This window comes from Pinus tabuliformis, chromosome 1_2 (genome assembly GCF_031772625.1).
Source record: "Pinus tabuliformis cultivar Carrire ecotype Pingquan chromosome 1_2, CPIR1, whole genome shotgun sequence".
In the NCBI taxonomy this organism is placed as follows: Eukaryota; Viridiplantae; Streptophyta; class Pinopsida; order Pinales; family Pinaceae; genus Pinus; species Pinus tabuliformis.
Window position 1 is genome coordinate 1,297,244,191 of NC_142298.1, and position 16,031 is coordinate 1,297,260,221.

The following is a 16,031-nucleotide window of genomic DNA, read 5'->3' on the forward strand; positions in this document are numbered from 1 at the left end:
ACTTTTGTGATTAGAATACCATGGGTCTACACCATGGGTCATCATAATACTGTGCACTCCTTCTTTAATATAAAATAATATAAAGTAATTTTATAAATTTTCCTCCTTATTTCTCCATAGTCACTTAATATCAGCTTTTTAATTTAATTACTTAACATCACGTTAGAAATATTGTTTTTTTAACCAATTGATATTAAATAATTATATTAATCGATCCCTTTTTTTGACTATAGCCTATGGGAATCAGATAGGCTACTAAGTCATTTTTCCGAAGTGAGCATTTGCAAAGGTACATTAAAAGATTGTACGTCCACACACTTTTTCACCTACTCAATTTTACCAATATCCTCAAGCATGAGGTCCAAACAATGGGCTCCACATGAGTCCACCAAATGGTGGGGTGTTTTAGTTGCAATATAGTTGGAGGCATTATTTGTGATCACTTGTACAACATTGCTAATGTTGATATGTGGTTGTCATTGATGTGAACCCAAGCAGCTCCAGAAGATGCGCTGCCTTTGTTGATCAAAATGACGTGGCAATTCATGATGTTTTGAGTCACAGTCATCCTTATTGATATCTCCTCATTGGGTTAGTTCAAATAGCGCACCTAGAAGCACCCCATTTCTTTGGGGGATACCTAGAAGCCCCCCTTTCTTTGGGGGATGACTAGAAGCACCCCTTTTTTTTGGGAGGGGGATGCGGGGAAGCCTTTCTCAAGGTGTCACCCCTTCTTCGAAGTGTGGGAAACATGGGGTGTGTGCCCCCAACTTTTGGGGGATATGTCCCCATGGAATGCTGCTTTTTGGTCACTCAACATTATTGTTGTTTGAGATAATGAAGTTGAGTTGTTAGAGAAAAACGTTTTGAAGTTGATTGTGATAATAGAAAAGTAATCTGATATCTCGTGATTGTTTGGGGTACCAATGTTGTTTGTAATATCAATTAATGGTGCAGTATTGACATTAATAAATTTATCTCATATACTATGGTGTACAAGCAAACGGAACAATTTTGTTTCACACTTTTTTGGGGGAGACGGTTGGAAACTTCAAACAAGGTCTACGTTTGGCTTATTGGAGCCGTTGCACCTTATTGAGAAGGTAGGCAGGCTTGGCCTTATTGATATACGTACACAATGTTTGGTTATTGCTAAACTGGCCCCACTGCCATGAGGAAAACAAGTAGCTCATCCAACTTACCTATAAGGGAGAGCATTCAGGAGAAGTGTCTCATCCAACTTTCCTAGCTGCGGAAAGTGTTTCCCTTATGTTGTGAAGGGGCCTAGGATGTCATCAAAAGCATGGTGGAGACACATTGAGATTGTGCGTCCTAAAGGCAAAGGACACCCTTCGATCTATCATGCATCCATATTTGTAAGTGAGCACTGAAATCTAGAGAATAACATCACATGTCAAGGAATAGTCAGACATGTCTGGGTACAAGTTGAGGAATGGGTTGGTAGTCACAAATAGCAAAGCTTCTAGGTAGCTCAGGGGAAATAGCAAATCACATTGTACACATCCTGTAAGAAAGGAGCACAACCACAAATTCATAAACATAAATCTGGCATGCTCATTATATAGACATGCATGTCTGAACAAACCTTCTTTGGTTCCTTCTGTCTTGAAGATCAACTGTTCGAATAGGAAATTATCATCATTCTCACTTTTATTCCCATCAACCCTCAACATCCTTTTCAATAATATTCGACTTCCTCTTTTTATCTTCTTTTGGCCTCACTTCCATAAAAAGACTACAAGCCCAAACTGGAAATGTTTTTACAGGTATTGGAATGTATTTGTTTTAGTTTTAGGACCATTATATGGATTGTCTCAAGTTTTTGCATTGTTTCCTGGGGATGTGAGAAATTTTATATGCTGCTATTGGCAACAAATGTTTGTTTTTGTTTTTGTTTTTATCAATTTGTTTTTTCGTGACCAAAACCAATGCGAGTCTTAGTATATCCACCAAAGCACAATGAATAATAGGCAATTGATCAACAAAAAATGATTTCTATTTCATCTGGCACTTGCTTATATGGACATCATTTGTGCCCTAGCATCTGCAAAATAGATGGCTCTCTGTCTGGTGTCACTTTCCTGGTTGGATACATTTTTGCGCCAACTATAATTTTACATATTGTCATAATTTGTCTTTTATATGCTGAGTTTGCAGTTTTGTTGTTGTTTGGCATTTAAGGCACACACCTGACATCTTTCTGGTACTCCTGAAAATATTTCTTCTGTGCTGGGTAGATTGTCTTATTGTCTCTCATTTCCTTTGCTACTTCTGCATTTCCCATTGGTGTCTGAACTGCTTCTATTACATCTCCATTGGGGTTTCTGCATTCTCTTGATATGGTTGTGCAGTTTTGTGTCCTGCCACAATCACCATGTTCTGTCTCATCAAATTTTCTGCTTAATGTGAACTGTATGAGGTCTGCTTGCACTAGATGGATTGTTCTCTGCTTGCATGTGTGACTGTTGTTTCCTTTCAGAAATAGGTGTCAAAGCCTTCTATGGAAAATTATTTTGCAGTGAGGCAGTTAAAATGTCCATATTTAAGCAGTACCATGCACTATATATTAGAAAATATTTTCAATTTGACTAGTTCATGTACAGGTCTACAATTTGTGTTTGTTTAGACTCGAGATGGATCAGGTAGCAAGTCAGGGTTAAGAAGTTTTACATTGTTTCTGAGGCTTTTCTGTAAAAGTATTTCCTTGGATCCACTGAGGAATTTGTCTTGGCACTGCCGCTGCAGGTTAACTTTAGACATTTGACCTATAATACTAAACTTAAACTCACTATCCACATATTTTAGGGTAATTGAGAATGGGAGACGATAAATATCATGCAGTGGAGCTCTGAAGAGAGAGGATGTTAATGGCAGGCATACATCAGAATCTCAGATGATGGCAGGGGGGTTGCATGTAAAATGCTGGCATTAGGAAACGTGGCCTGCATGCTTGTCATTAGATTACCCACTGTATGTCTTGCTGCTAGCTCCACTGCATGATATTTATTATTTACCCTCCCACATCGAGAATTGCAGCATCTACCCCGAGTTTTTAATTCACAATCTGAGAAACAAATTACTTGAAATTCTGATTTATATGGATTCCATCAAACTTGCGTCTAAAGGGAGTGGAGGAGGCCTCAATTTTTATTATCTATAAACATATTTTTATAGCTTTGTATATGCTTCAAGAATTAATGTACCTGATGTGTTTCTTTTTCTTTGTTCTCTGTGATGCAGTTAGACTTGGCAGAGGAATGTCTCAGCCATGCAGCTGATCTAAGTGGATTGTTGCTTCTCTACTCTGCTCTAGGAGATGCAGAAGGGATGGCCAAACTTGCCCAACTTGCAAGAGAGCAGGGGAAGAACAATGTTACATTTCTTTGTTTATTCATGCTAGGGAAATTAGAAGAATGCATCGATCTCTTGGTGGAGAGGTAACCCCTCTTAATGGCATGCTGCAAAAATTACCTTTTGAGGCTGTTCTTTTAGCAAAGTTGGGAGTCGAGTCTGCATTTTTGGTGTTTTAACTTATATCTCCTCTTCTTGGCAGTAATCGCATACCCGAGGCTGCTTTTATGGCACGATCCTATCTACCAAGCAAGGTTTCAGAATTGGTCTCCATTTGGCGTAATGACCTAAGTAAGGTATGTGATTCTTCTAATCTTCTATATGGGGCTCTATTTCTACGCGGATACTGCTTGGCAAGCAATAGATCGGTTACAGATAGTGAAATCCAAACCTTGCTCTTTGCTGACACAAGTGGGATGTTAACACGTTTTTATGCATTAAACATGAGAGCATGGCATTAGATGAAATGTTGTTTTTAATCCTTCTCGAGGAGTTTTGCTTTGTTGTTTCTTTATGTAAGACAGACACATGTTGCATCTTCTATATGAAGACAGCCTGATTTCACCTTGAGAGAAAGGAGTGTTGTATGGGTCAAAATCTGCAATTACAGTTGTTTTTTCATGAATTTAGAGATTGCATTCTTATCTGTCTGCAATCCTTGTTTTTAAAATTTTGAAGGTAAATCAAAAGGCTGCCGAATCTTTAGCAGATCCAGAGGACTATCCTAACCTCTTTGAAGACTGGCATTTGGCAATTGATGTTGAATCTAGGCTGGGAAGTTCAAGGTTCTCAGTAATTTATCATTGACAGTCTAGATTTAACTGAAGTAAAATTCTTGTTTTGAACCTCTGCAGCATAAACAAGTACTAAAACAGGACTTTGCCTAATTTATTGCAGGAATTCCTATCCTCCTGCGGAGGATTATCTAAAGTATGTTGGTAAAATGAATGTCGACCTTATAGAAGAGTTTAAAAATATGGAAGTCAATGGAGACGTCCCTTTTGAAAATGGAGATTCTGTTCACGAGGTATATAATGTCTGCATTGTTTATACCACATTGAGCATGCATGGTGGTTGTTTTTGCTTCGTATTGAAATTGATGTTCTTAACATGCTTAATTTTGTGTGTTGGGTCTTTGAGATGTTTAGGCCACCTTTTTCTTTGCAGGCACGAGATATCAATGAAGAGGATGTTCTTGATGAAATGCAGGATGAAACCATTGATGGGGAGAAGTATGTAGAAGCAGGAGATTCAACTGAAGGAGAGGTTCATGTTGAAATGCAAGATGAAACCATTGATGGGGAGAAGTATGTAGAAGCAGAAGATTCTACTGAAGGAGAGGTTCTTGTTAATGGAAACGAGGCAGAAGAAGAGTGGGGTATGGACAATGAAGGAAACCAGCGCGCATGAACTGCCGATAGCAAGTGTATCATTGCAATCAAACCAATTTTTCAGTCTCGTGATATAAAATGATTATTTGGATTTTGTCTAGGTACAAAATAGGATTGAGGGCACATGAATTGTTTGTGCCATTTGGGGAATAGGTCTGCCAGATTATATATGATGTCCGTTTGAGAAAAATCTTTAGAAAAATAGATAATTCTTTGTTTCTGATATTATTTACATGGTATCAGGCGTAGATATAACATCGAGTCTGTGTAATAGTCATTTATAAAAGATAGAATTTGGAGGTACTTGGGTTATACCTGGGTTTAAACTATATCTTTTCCTAGATGTCTAGGGTCAATTTACATTCTTTGTTGCTGACAATGCTAATGGTTGTCTTTTGAGATGTGCAGTTGTTCTAGCATAATGCTAGGATGTGTATTTCTGGGCTTCTCATTTCAGTAACTTACAGGTGATCACCATGGCAGATCTTGTCCTCCTTTTTTGTCTACTCTCGTAGTAAGCTATGTATATTCCTTTGGGATGAACAAATTTTGATACAAGCCTTTATATTGTTAATCTATTTATAGAGAATATCTGAATGTTTGTCAGTCATAGAATCTCAGTTCTTGATTTTATTTCTATTGTAAACTGTGTAACTCATTCCATACTTGTGCCTTTCCTGGTTATGTCTGGGCCATGAAGAAAAATGGTATCATAAAATTGTTCTATAATCTTTTTTTTATGAATAGTAATTCCAAACAGGATTTGTTGTAGATAAAGACTAGCTATTTGAACAGAGGTTTAAAAAGTAAACTGCTATAAACTTGCGTTTACAGGAAGTAAAGTGTTACAAAGTGCAACGGAATTTCAAGGATTAATGGCTTGATCAATGTTTATGGTGGACAAGTGTGAGAAACGTGCCGAATAACCAGGTTCACATATGGAAAGCTATTGGATATTTCCAAGCGGTGTTCTTTTAAGATATCTTGGGTCAATCCCACTTGAATTTAAGACCACTAGTTGTGTTGGTCGTGAAAAAAGTCTGGGCTATTTTAGCCAAGATAAGAATGAGTAGGGCCCGAATGTCTAGTTGTAGCTGTTCATTTCTCCCCCTTTTAAATATGTAGTTTTTTGGGTTTTTCAAAACGTGATAAATTTTTGATCTAATGCATTCGTCTAAAATCAAACTGATTTTTCTTGGAAGACTTTATTTCCTCTGTTTTCTCCTACATATTTTGAAGTTTAGTTTATAGTCTGCAAAGAGATCCTCAAGCAGGATAAGATAACCCGGTTGGCTTCATCAGGGAAAATTATCCAGAACGGCAACTACTAGACCCCTTTACAATGGATTTGACATCTCAGACTGCAGAATGGAGAGGCATCTTTTCTATCTGTGAAATTTATATGCATTTGCTTTTTAGGCGCAACAAGACTAGTTAGTATTGAGCACGGGCTACACCACAGTAATTTCATTGTGCTAAAAACATGCTTCTATGCTGTAAGTTAGAAGATAAAACACCATGCCTTTCTTTCTGTGCTGGTCCCATGGATACTGGAGTTTTTTGGTTTCAAAGAAAGGGATGGCTGAACGTGTGTAGTGATTCCAGTGCATTGTATCAAGCATAAACGAAAGTAGTGCTCTTTTTAATTAAAAATGTGTTTTGTCTATACGAACATGAAAAGTACAGAAAATCAAGGTAAAATTCTACCAGACTTTCATATGTGGGTTTATGTTGAGGTGGACTATCATGGTTTAAAATAATTTATATTCTTTGTTTTGGCAGTAGCAATATGTATGCATGTCAGCTTAGCCATTCAAGCTTAAATATTATAAACAGCTCATAAGAGGAAGAATTTGGTCATCTGTTTAGAGTTGAAACTTAATTGATATATTATAATTTTAGAGAATGCATGATTACTGCACGGCACTTTCTATAAATCAATAGATTAACGTGTCCAACTAGAGATATATAATTGTTAAGAAATTGAATATATAATTACGACAAAGTTGAATAGACGAGTGCAGAATGAAAATATAGGCTTCTTATAGAGTCTAGGATAATATGAGATTTTATCCAGGTCCGATAAAGAGATTTCATCATGATTAAATGATAAAACAATTACCTCTGCGACCTCCAATATTAAGTATATAAAGCACTAATCATGTTTCAATATCATATACCGATTCCAACTTCGATCCGACTGTTTCGAATTGCGTGTGGAATTGCGTGTGAGATGATTTGTTGGAACAAATATTGCCTGTTTTACAAATACAAATTCTATAATATATGATAAAAATTCAAAGGATATTCTTAGTACAAGGTTAACTTGTGTTAACCAATAACTTTTAGTTCAAATTATATCGGAAATCACTTTTGTTTGTTTGTTTCAATCAGGAACGTTCTAGCCGCATAATACACCTACATTGGTGTATTGATCTTTTTGATTTGTTTAGCTGAATGATTTCCTTGTGTTTTATTTTTGTGGATATACCCTATTTATCAAACAAATACTAGGACATTGGCAATTCATCTAACTTCAACATTCATCTTAAAAAAATGGTCTATTGTTGTCAATTGAAAAATTGATTCAATAGGCAAAATTGATTTCTAGCTCTTCATAGTCAAAATGATTTCTTCTTTAAGGAAATCAATTCCATTCTTAACAAATTGATTTTGCTTGTCATCCCTTCATAAATTCATTTCTTGTTTAATAGTCCACTTCACCCTAGATTGCATTGGATTCAAATCTATTAATTGACTCATTAAATTCTATATTTCAATTGATTCTTTTTTTTTTCAACTGAGAAATCATGCATGGAGCGACTCTCAAGCATACATAGTTTTGCTTGGGATTGGACCACAAGACCTTTTGGGACCAAGCCTCCCCATCTAACCATTGGACAACATCCTCAAAACTTCAATTGATTCACACCAACAATTACCACCAATAGTTTTATCTTTGGTTAGATTCCTATGAAAATTACATTGATATTTCTAGCTAATAATCATGCTTTTGGAGGATTGAATGGGTATTTGTCATTGTGGTTGTTGTAATTAATTAAGCAATTGTAATTTACCTACAACATTTAGTGTGTGAGGTTCCACAATGCCTCATCGAATGTTGTGTATGTGACAATTGATTTATAACAAAACATTTGGACTCTCAATTTGGAATTAGCAATTGCAACGAACAAGCCTCCATTGGTAAGTCCATTTTTCCATCCTCTTGCCAATTGCATTTTTGGAAGTTGATTACTTCTTGTGGACAATGCATTTCTTCAAAAAATTCTTAACTACTTTGGAATGAATCGATCTCTATATTTTGAGTGCTTCTCTATAGCAGATGCTTTGTCTACTATTGGTATCGGTTGGAAATGATCAGCCTCTGACAAGCAAAGTGTATCTACCTTATAAAGGATGTGTGCTTGATCTGTAAATGAAGAAATCATAGCTCACTCACTTCACCAACATTGATACTTTATAGAGTTAATTTTTAATTCTATGTTTGTGGGAGAATTGTCTTTAGAATGGCTACTAAGCCTTTGGTATTTTATGCATACTTGATTGTGAAACTAATCTTTATAGTTAGAGGCATGGCTTGCTCTCAACTGCAACTTGCATACATCAACTACTTGATAGCACAAGAGCAATTAGAGCAGTAAAATCCAAGACTCTAGAAATACTTTGCCATTAAGAGCTTTGTCCTTGTTGCAATTCCTTTACACATTGATATCCAACTAAACTAAATATATCAAAATCATAATGGTGAGACTATGCCTCTTTGAGTGATGTGGGAATGAAGGCTCTACTTAGACTTCTTTGAGTGGTATGGGAATAAAGGCTCTACTTAGGCCTAGGTCCAAGGCTTGGTTACTACAATATCATAGGCCAATACTAACCATCGATGAGTTCAAGTGGCTTTGCTTGTATTACTCATAGTAAATCACTATATTATTACGATAATAATGAAAAGTCTCTACTTGATTCTAGACAAAATGAATAATGCTCCTAACTGACTAGGCCCTGTTTGGACAACAAAATAAACTCCAATGTACCTTCAATTGCATTCACCATAAGTATCTACTCAATCTTCAATTATAGTATTCATTGCAAAGCATTGCTAATCAATATGTATGAATTCTTCCAAGTGATTGTAACGACATGGATGGGGCTTCATAGACAATTAATATTCAACTCACAATGCCCTTGGAAGTTTAATGTTCTTATGCCTAATCTCCATTTCCATGCATCACCATTCAAAAAACAAAAATGAGATAGCACTTAATCAAAAGATATATTAGCTATGCAGCTAGTTGCATTGGAAGGTGAGAATAGGATAAAAACATATAATGTTAAACAAATTGCCCCATGATATGACCACAAAATTCAAATTTGAAATATGATATGACAAAATCAATGGGAAAGAACAAAATTGAGAAAGTTTATGGTTTCAATGACCACTAGCTTAATGGCTCACATGACCACCTAGCTCCCCATACGATAACATTCCAATGCCCATCCAACCCTCATGTAACATCCCCTGGTTAACCTTTTCCTTTCGTAAATAATTGTAATTATTTTAAATCGCTGAGAAAGGGACAAATTCCATTGCTTGAGGAGAAAGGGACAAATTCCATTGCTTGAGGAAGTTAGTTGGTTTAAGTATCATAAATGGGATGACTAAGTGGTTTTAATGGACTTGATTGTGTATTAATTCAACTGGACAAATGAAGGATAGGCCCATGTCTCTTTGGGCAACAATACAAGCAAGGAAAGACAAAAATTAATGGGAAGAATGGGTTGCGTTGTTAAGGTGGTTGGTCCTTGTAGACCACTGAAGAAAAAGACAAAACCATCGTGGCTGAGAAGGCAGAGGGAGTTACAACGAAGAACGACAGGGAATGCGGGAGCATTCTCTTGATTCACATTCTCCCACACCTTGCATGAAGGGGATCCTGTCTCTATTCACATTCTCCTACGTTTGAAGGAGGAGAGGGGGATGCACATTGAGGAACGGAGGAGGTTGGGAGGCTCTTGTTAGAACAAGAAAATGGAGATCGAGAATCTCTAGTTTACAAGAGCAACAAAGGCCAAAAGGTCCATGGAAAAGCATCCACAACCCATACGCATTGGCAGAGGAAGGGAACAAAGGAAAAGGTATGGACGCCGCGTGACCCTTGAAAGAGCAAGCCAAATTGCTGAGAGGGTAGAGGAGATATCAGGATTGAAAGAATTCAGGGGGGAGAGCATAACTTTGATGATAGCCAATTGAGAAACCCCAAGAAGTTTGTAGACTGATAATCACAAAGTAGTGGCTGTGCCTTACAATGATGATAAAAGCCACTGGAGACTTTACTGGTTGAACCTTTAAGAAATGGAAAATGCACTCTTATTCCTTCAAAATGTAACATAGTTGATAAAACCTTCATGTTATTAACTATATCTCGCTCTCCACTGCTAAATTGAGACTTTCGAGTCTTAATCCTTAGAGAAGTTGGGATACTAATCTATAAGTCCCTTTGCACGGAATAATGTGTTCCTTGCCTGATGTGACGTCTTGGACAAGCTGGTGGGTGAATGCAGGGTAGCCTTGAGACACCCTATTTCAGTGGAGCATATTGGTGTAATCTCATGAGTAAAAGATGGATGCAAGATAATGAAATAGTTCACAATGTTTACTGGGTTTGATAGCGGCTGGGTGGGTCGATGGAGGTGAGGTAGCCTCAAGACACCTTGTTTCCATTGAAGTAGTGGTTTGAAACTCCTCTGCAAGCAGTCTACCTCAAACATTGGACTCTGGTTCGGGCGTGACAGTTCCAAGGAAGACTTAGTTGCAACTTGTCTATGGTTGGGTGGAGAGTCGAAGTCCCAATATCAGTTGCACATTTTAATAAGATAAGTTTATTCAGGCCTTTATGCATTGATTGTTATGCCTATGTTTAATGCGTTGGGTTTAATGCCTGTGATGATATTAGTTCACTAAGCTGGTTTAATGCATTGATATGTTGATGAAATGAATTCATGTGTAATGCTAAGCTTTGTGCCATGGATAAGGAATGGTTCATCCTCGGAGGACAAATACACTTATGATTGCTTATGTTTTCATTTATTTATTTTTTATAAGTTGGCATCAGGCTGATAATTTGCTCAAGTTAATGACTAGGGAGGTTGATCTGGCATGGAAATGTATTGCAAATGCCTAGAATATAATCTTAGGCTTGGTTTATTCTTGTGTGCACTGTTGTTGTGATGTTGTATTAATGCTTTCTATGCAAGAGACACTCATATATAACCACCTGTACGGGTGCAATATTTGTGAGGTAACATCGTTGTGCGTCGCATGAACATTGAATGCTCGCTAGTGGCATCTTTGCTATGTATGCATTGATTTGGAATGCTTTAAGGTTTGGAACCATATTCTGTATGTGGTCTTGGTGTTGAGATGGCGAGGTAAGTCCTTGCTCAAATGGTTGGTTATAACCATGGTGCCCAACTTGATTGGTACTCTGTGGTGGGTATTCATATATTGGGCACTTTTGGTATCAAGATGCCTGGAATTCCTGTCCAAACAAATGAGATGTTTACAGTATTGTGTTATTGTCAGTTAAGTGGTGGTGCTTGTGGTCAATGCCTGTAATTGGACTTAACGAGAAAATTCCTTGTTTCTTCAAGTAATGTTGTTTCCCTTGTGGCCTTATGAGTATCATATGCCTTTTGGTTGCCACTATAAGTTGGTCATGCTGGTTGGTCCTTCAAGAGGGGCCTTGGGATCTTTGGATTGAGATCGACCTATTTCCCTTAAGTTATTGAGGGCCCAAGGACACTGCAAACCTTGAAGGGTTGAATGGGAAAGTCCTTGGTTCGTGTTCTGTGTTTGTGCCATTAAGGACCTAAAGGAGCGGAAGTGGTTGTAAACTCAGAAGGGATAGCACTAGTGCATACTTCATATAGCCTAAATAGCGATGTTTAAGTGCTTGCTTGAGTTTAAGCATGTGTAGAACCACTGTGGCAAAGTCATGGTCGTAAACCTTTGCAAAAGGCACATCAGAACCCATATACTTAGCCCTGTAAACCTTATTCGTGACGGGACTTATCAGGCTGCAGGAAGCTGGGCTTGAGGGCCAAGTCGCTAGCCCATAGCATTGCGATGCATCATTGAGTGCGAAATCAGTGTAATGGTCAGTTGAGATCAAGCAGAGAAATCAATGGCTAATGGAGAGACTTGAGATGATGTCACCTCGAAGGTCTCGTTTCCAGAGGCCCATAAAAAGGTCGCGTGAGAGGAATGCCAGGATGTCCTAGGTTGGGCTAGTGTGGCATGAGTGGGACCACCGGAGTCTTCGGTGAGATGAAAGCCTACAACCATTCGAAAGAATTGATGGTGCAATAGTGTGGACCCGTCAAGGCACATAAGCCCGAAGGCCATTTCCCAGTAGCACAAGGTGGAGCGCTTAATCAAAAAGGGTAGGATGACATGAGTTGAGCCATGGTGGCAATCACATGACCTCGATAGTTTGTTGAATGGCATAAAAAGAGGTCCCACAGGGCATTTCATCCCGAATTATTGTCCTCAGATTAATTCGTGAGTGCACAAATGGAATAGGTCAGGGTAATAGATTCAAGAGATAGAGAAGGTCTCCGTCAGTTGATGACTATTGATCGTATATATATAATGTTAGTAGTTGGTGCAAATGGGGGGGTTAATAATAATAATAATGATAATAATAATATATAATAATAATAATAATAATAATAATAATGATAATAATAATAATAATATATATATATATATATATATATATATATATATATATATATATATATATATATAGTTCGAGGGGAACCCAAACCATGAACAGGTTTGGAAGGCATTAAAAAATTGCCAAGTGGCGTTGGGACGTTAGTTAGGTGGGCATAGATACATTGTTGCCATGTGGGCAAGACGTTGATGTGGTGCTCTCTAATTCACGAGAATTGTAATGGTCACATCTCTTAATCCGAAGGTTAGACTAAGGTGAAGTTTTATATCACCAAAAACGTCTTCACGAGACGAATGCAATGGTGATGTCAAACTCAAGTTTTAAGTGGGTTGAAGAGATTGAATTTTTTAGACCCCATTTCCATAATGACACCTTAGATCTTGGGTGAGCCTAGTAACTGCCTCCTCTTAATCGGTGTTATGGTAAGGATTATGAGAGGGGTTGTTACACCTCATACGTCGTCAACGAAACAAATATAATGATCCAAGAGTGTGTACACCTTGCATGGTCCATGTACATCTTTTAACCTCACCTAGAAAATGTGTATGGCCTCACAAATTCATTCTTTTGGTGCATACAACCTCCTAAGCTCAAATTTGTTACTACATATAGCTCGAGGAAGAATTACAAGTTGTGTTAGGGCCATGAGAATGATGCCTAAGCTATGTAAGGCTTCAACCACTACCAAATTTTGCTTGAATGAATCAATAATTACTAGAAAAGTGCAACAACCATGTAATTGCAACCACATATCTAATCATGGAATAAAATGGATGGTGGGGAATAGAGGGCTATTGAAAATATTTATTTTTCTAAGGATGGATCAGATTATGAAGTAAATTTAGAGCTATGATAGAAATTGAATTCTCCCACCATTGACATAACCAGGAAGCCATTGAAATATATAATATTGATAAGAAAATGATTTTTTGAGTATATATATAATGTATTATAGTGGAATTTCTTCATCGCAATCATTTTTTTTTGTTAGCTTCACCCATAGATTTGAACCTTGAATCTCACAATTTACACATCACTTCATAATATAATGATCACCAATTGAGTTCCCTCGTGTGGGCTTCTCCATCACAATCATTAATCCAATTAATGATAAAAATTTAAACACTTAAATCACTAATAACTAAAGCACAACAATTAACACAACCATTGACAGAATTTCATCGTATTGGCATAATGTTTACTTTGGAAATCCAAATTGGAAAACCTACATTCAATGGTTTCTTAGTGCTCTTACTCTACATTCTTTGGTTACATTGAAATTCATGGTTCTTTTTGCATATCCTCCCCTTGGCCAAATTGCCATTTGAAAATGAAAGTTCATAAAAAAATAGGGAGAATTAGTGTAATGGAGGGGTCAATAGGTCCAACATTTAATTTCCCATTCCTTAGTGTTTTTCTCTCTTATTTTTATATTTTAATTTTCTTTAATTCTTGTTTTCCCTCTCTTTCGTATCATTTGATTTTTAACATTTGTATTGTCAGTTATGTTTTATCAAACCTTAAATAATCACTAAATTACACTTACAAGCACTGAGATGTACAACAATTCACTTTTTGTTGTTTGGTCTCCAAAAACTTAGATGAAATCAATCTGGATCAGTGTGCCTTATGTTTACTTTTTTTGGAACATGGCTTTGAATTTATTTCTTAGCCATAGCTCTTAATTTAATTTGTAGCTACTTGTTTTGATTCTTGCTATGTCCTTGGCCTTGGTTCATGGTTTGCTTGTCCTGGAAATATAAGAGTTTACTTACTCTCTTAATGCCGCACAATCTTCATATTTAGACTCTTCAATTTAAATACACTCCCATTTTTAGTATGCATTTCTCTTGTATTATTATAATTGGAGATGCCCTATCTCAATAGCCAATGAAAACCAAGTTAATTTTTTGTCAGTTCTTGTTTAGTGTGATCCGAACAACTTGATATCATGTACCCATTCCATGAGAAGAAGTGTAGATTTCCATCTTCTATTAGGATCAATTGATTCATGGCATGGAAACAATTCTCTGTAGTTGGACGTGCTTTCAAATCCCTCAATCTCCACAACAATATCAAATAAATGATTGTATTTCACGTGCAACACAATCCTCATGAATTATCTAGCCTCCATTAACAACCAAATTGTTCCAAATGTTTTGCTCATGGGTAAGATGGTTCATCAGTTGTTGAGTCATTTTTCAACAAATTTTGAATGAATGTAATGTAATGTCAGGGCATGCATGAGATCCTTCTCTACACTTTCTTCATTCGATTAAACAACTACTTGCCTCATTGGTGAGGTTGACCTCTTGTGTTGTTACAACTTCATGGACAAGTTTTTCTCCTTGGGTTGCTAAGGCAAGGTGTTTTTAATCTCCATAGGCTTATCTCTCCACAACCTTCTCTTGGCGATGTAGTTTCTATAGTGAAGCTATGAAGGAAGTCACTGATACTTTTCCCTTTAATTCCCACTCAACTTGCAGTGATGGCAAAAGTTCTTGGCATTATTGTATGGATTCCTTGAGATAGTCTTTTTTTTCTTGTGCCAATGAATTTGTTGTTGGTTTGAGAAAATTCACTTTTCATTCTTCCCTAGAAAAGAATCTTGCTTGTAGCATGTGGCTTGATGCCTCCACATGGCCTTTCTCCCTACAAAAGAAACATACTTTGGCACGCTGGCAATTGACGACTCTATAGCCTTTCTTATTACAACAATGACAAACAAGGGATGTCTTACCTATTGCATGCCTCTTGCTCTTTGTCTTCTTGTTTTGTTTTATCTTCTCATCACTTCTAAGTGCTTGTGTAAACTGAGTATTTGCACTTTTCTCACCACTGATTTTCTACAATCTACGATAATAAGGATGGAGTCGTCATGTGATGCCACCCTTATTTGCCAACTCTATAGCCTTTCTTATTACAACAATAACGAACAAGGGGTGTCTTACCTATTGCATGCCTCTTGCCTTTTGTCTTCTTGTTTTGTTTTATCTTCTAATCACTTCTCCTAAGTGCTTGTGTGAACTGAGTCTTTTCACTTTCCTCACCATTGATTTTCTACAATCTACGATAATAAGGACGAAGCGGTCATGTGATGTCACCCTTATTTGCTACTACCTTTTCTTCTGATGAACATGTCAAAATTTCCATGTCTTTTTCCTTAATAAATATGGTATTGGTGTTTGTGGCATTTTCCCTTTTCCCACTGAAAGTTAGGTTTTCATGCTTGGTCCTCAGTTCAACTACAATGGGGGTCAAGATGCCTTATTTGATCTTGCATAGTCCTTGTTCATTGTATCCCATCCATCTTAGTAATTTGGAACAAATGCCTTTGGCATGTTTTTCATATTCACCAAAAGGTTCTTCAGAAATGCTTAAGATGAGCTTACCATAATTGTCTTGGTGATGGTATTGGATTTAACAATATCAACCACTGGTGGAATCCTTGGTCTCCTAGACAATTGCTTGTAGCTTTTCCAATGTTTCTTCTTTATTTTCCAACTCT

General features: G+C 37.0%; 1 protein-coding gene across 7 annotated transcripts in view; it reads left to right on the top strand.

The window, feature by feature from the left end:
- LOC149210986 (coatomer subunit beta'-2-like) overlaps positions 1-5,964 on the top strand; it is a 31,133-nt gene extending 25,169 nt beyond the window's left edge. The window contains exons 20-26 of one of the 7 annotated variants that reach the window (XR_016252979.1): positions 3,262-3,458; positions 3,575-3,668; positions 4,051-4,157; positions 4,270-4,399; positions 4,540-4,864; positions 5,172-5,230; positions 5,598-5,964. Coding sequence is in view for 3 of the 7 variants with exons in the window: in XM_089396842.1 (XP_089252968.1) it covers positions 3,262-3,458; positions 3,575-3,668; positions 4,051-4,157; positions 4,270-4,399; positions 4,540-4,782 (771 nt within the window). In the remaining 4 variants the exon portion in view is untranslated. Of the gene's footprint in view, positions 1-3,261; positions 3,459-3,574; positions 3,669-4,050; positions 4,158-4,269; positions 4,400-4,539; positions 5,232-5,597 lie in introns of those variants that run through there. The other 6 variants (XR_016252980.1, XM_089396843.1, XR_016252981.1 and 3 more) reach the window with 6 other exon arrangements.
- Positions 5,965-16,031: the final 10,067 nt, after the last annotated feature.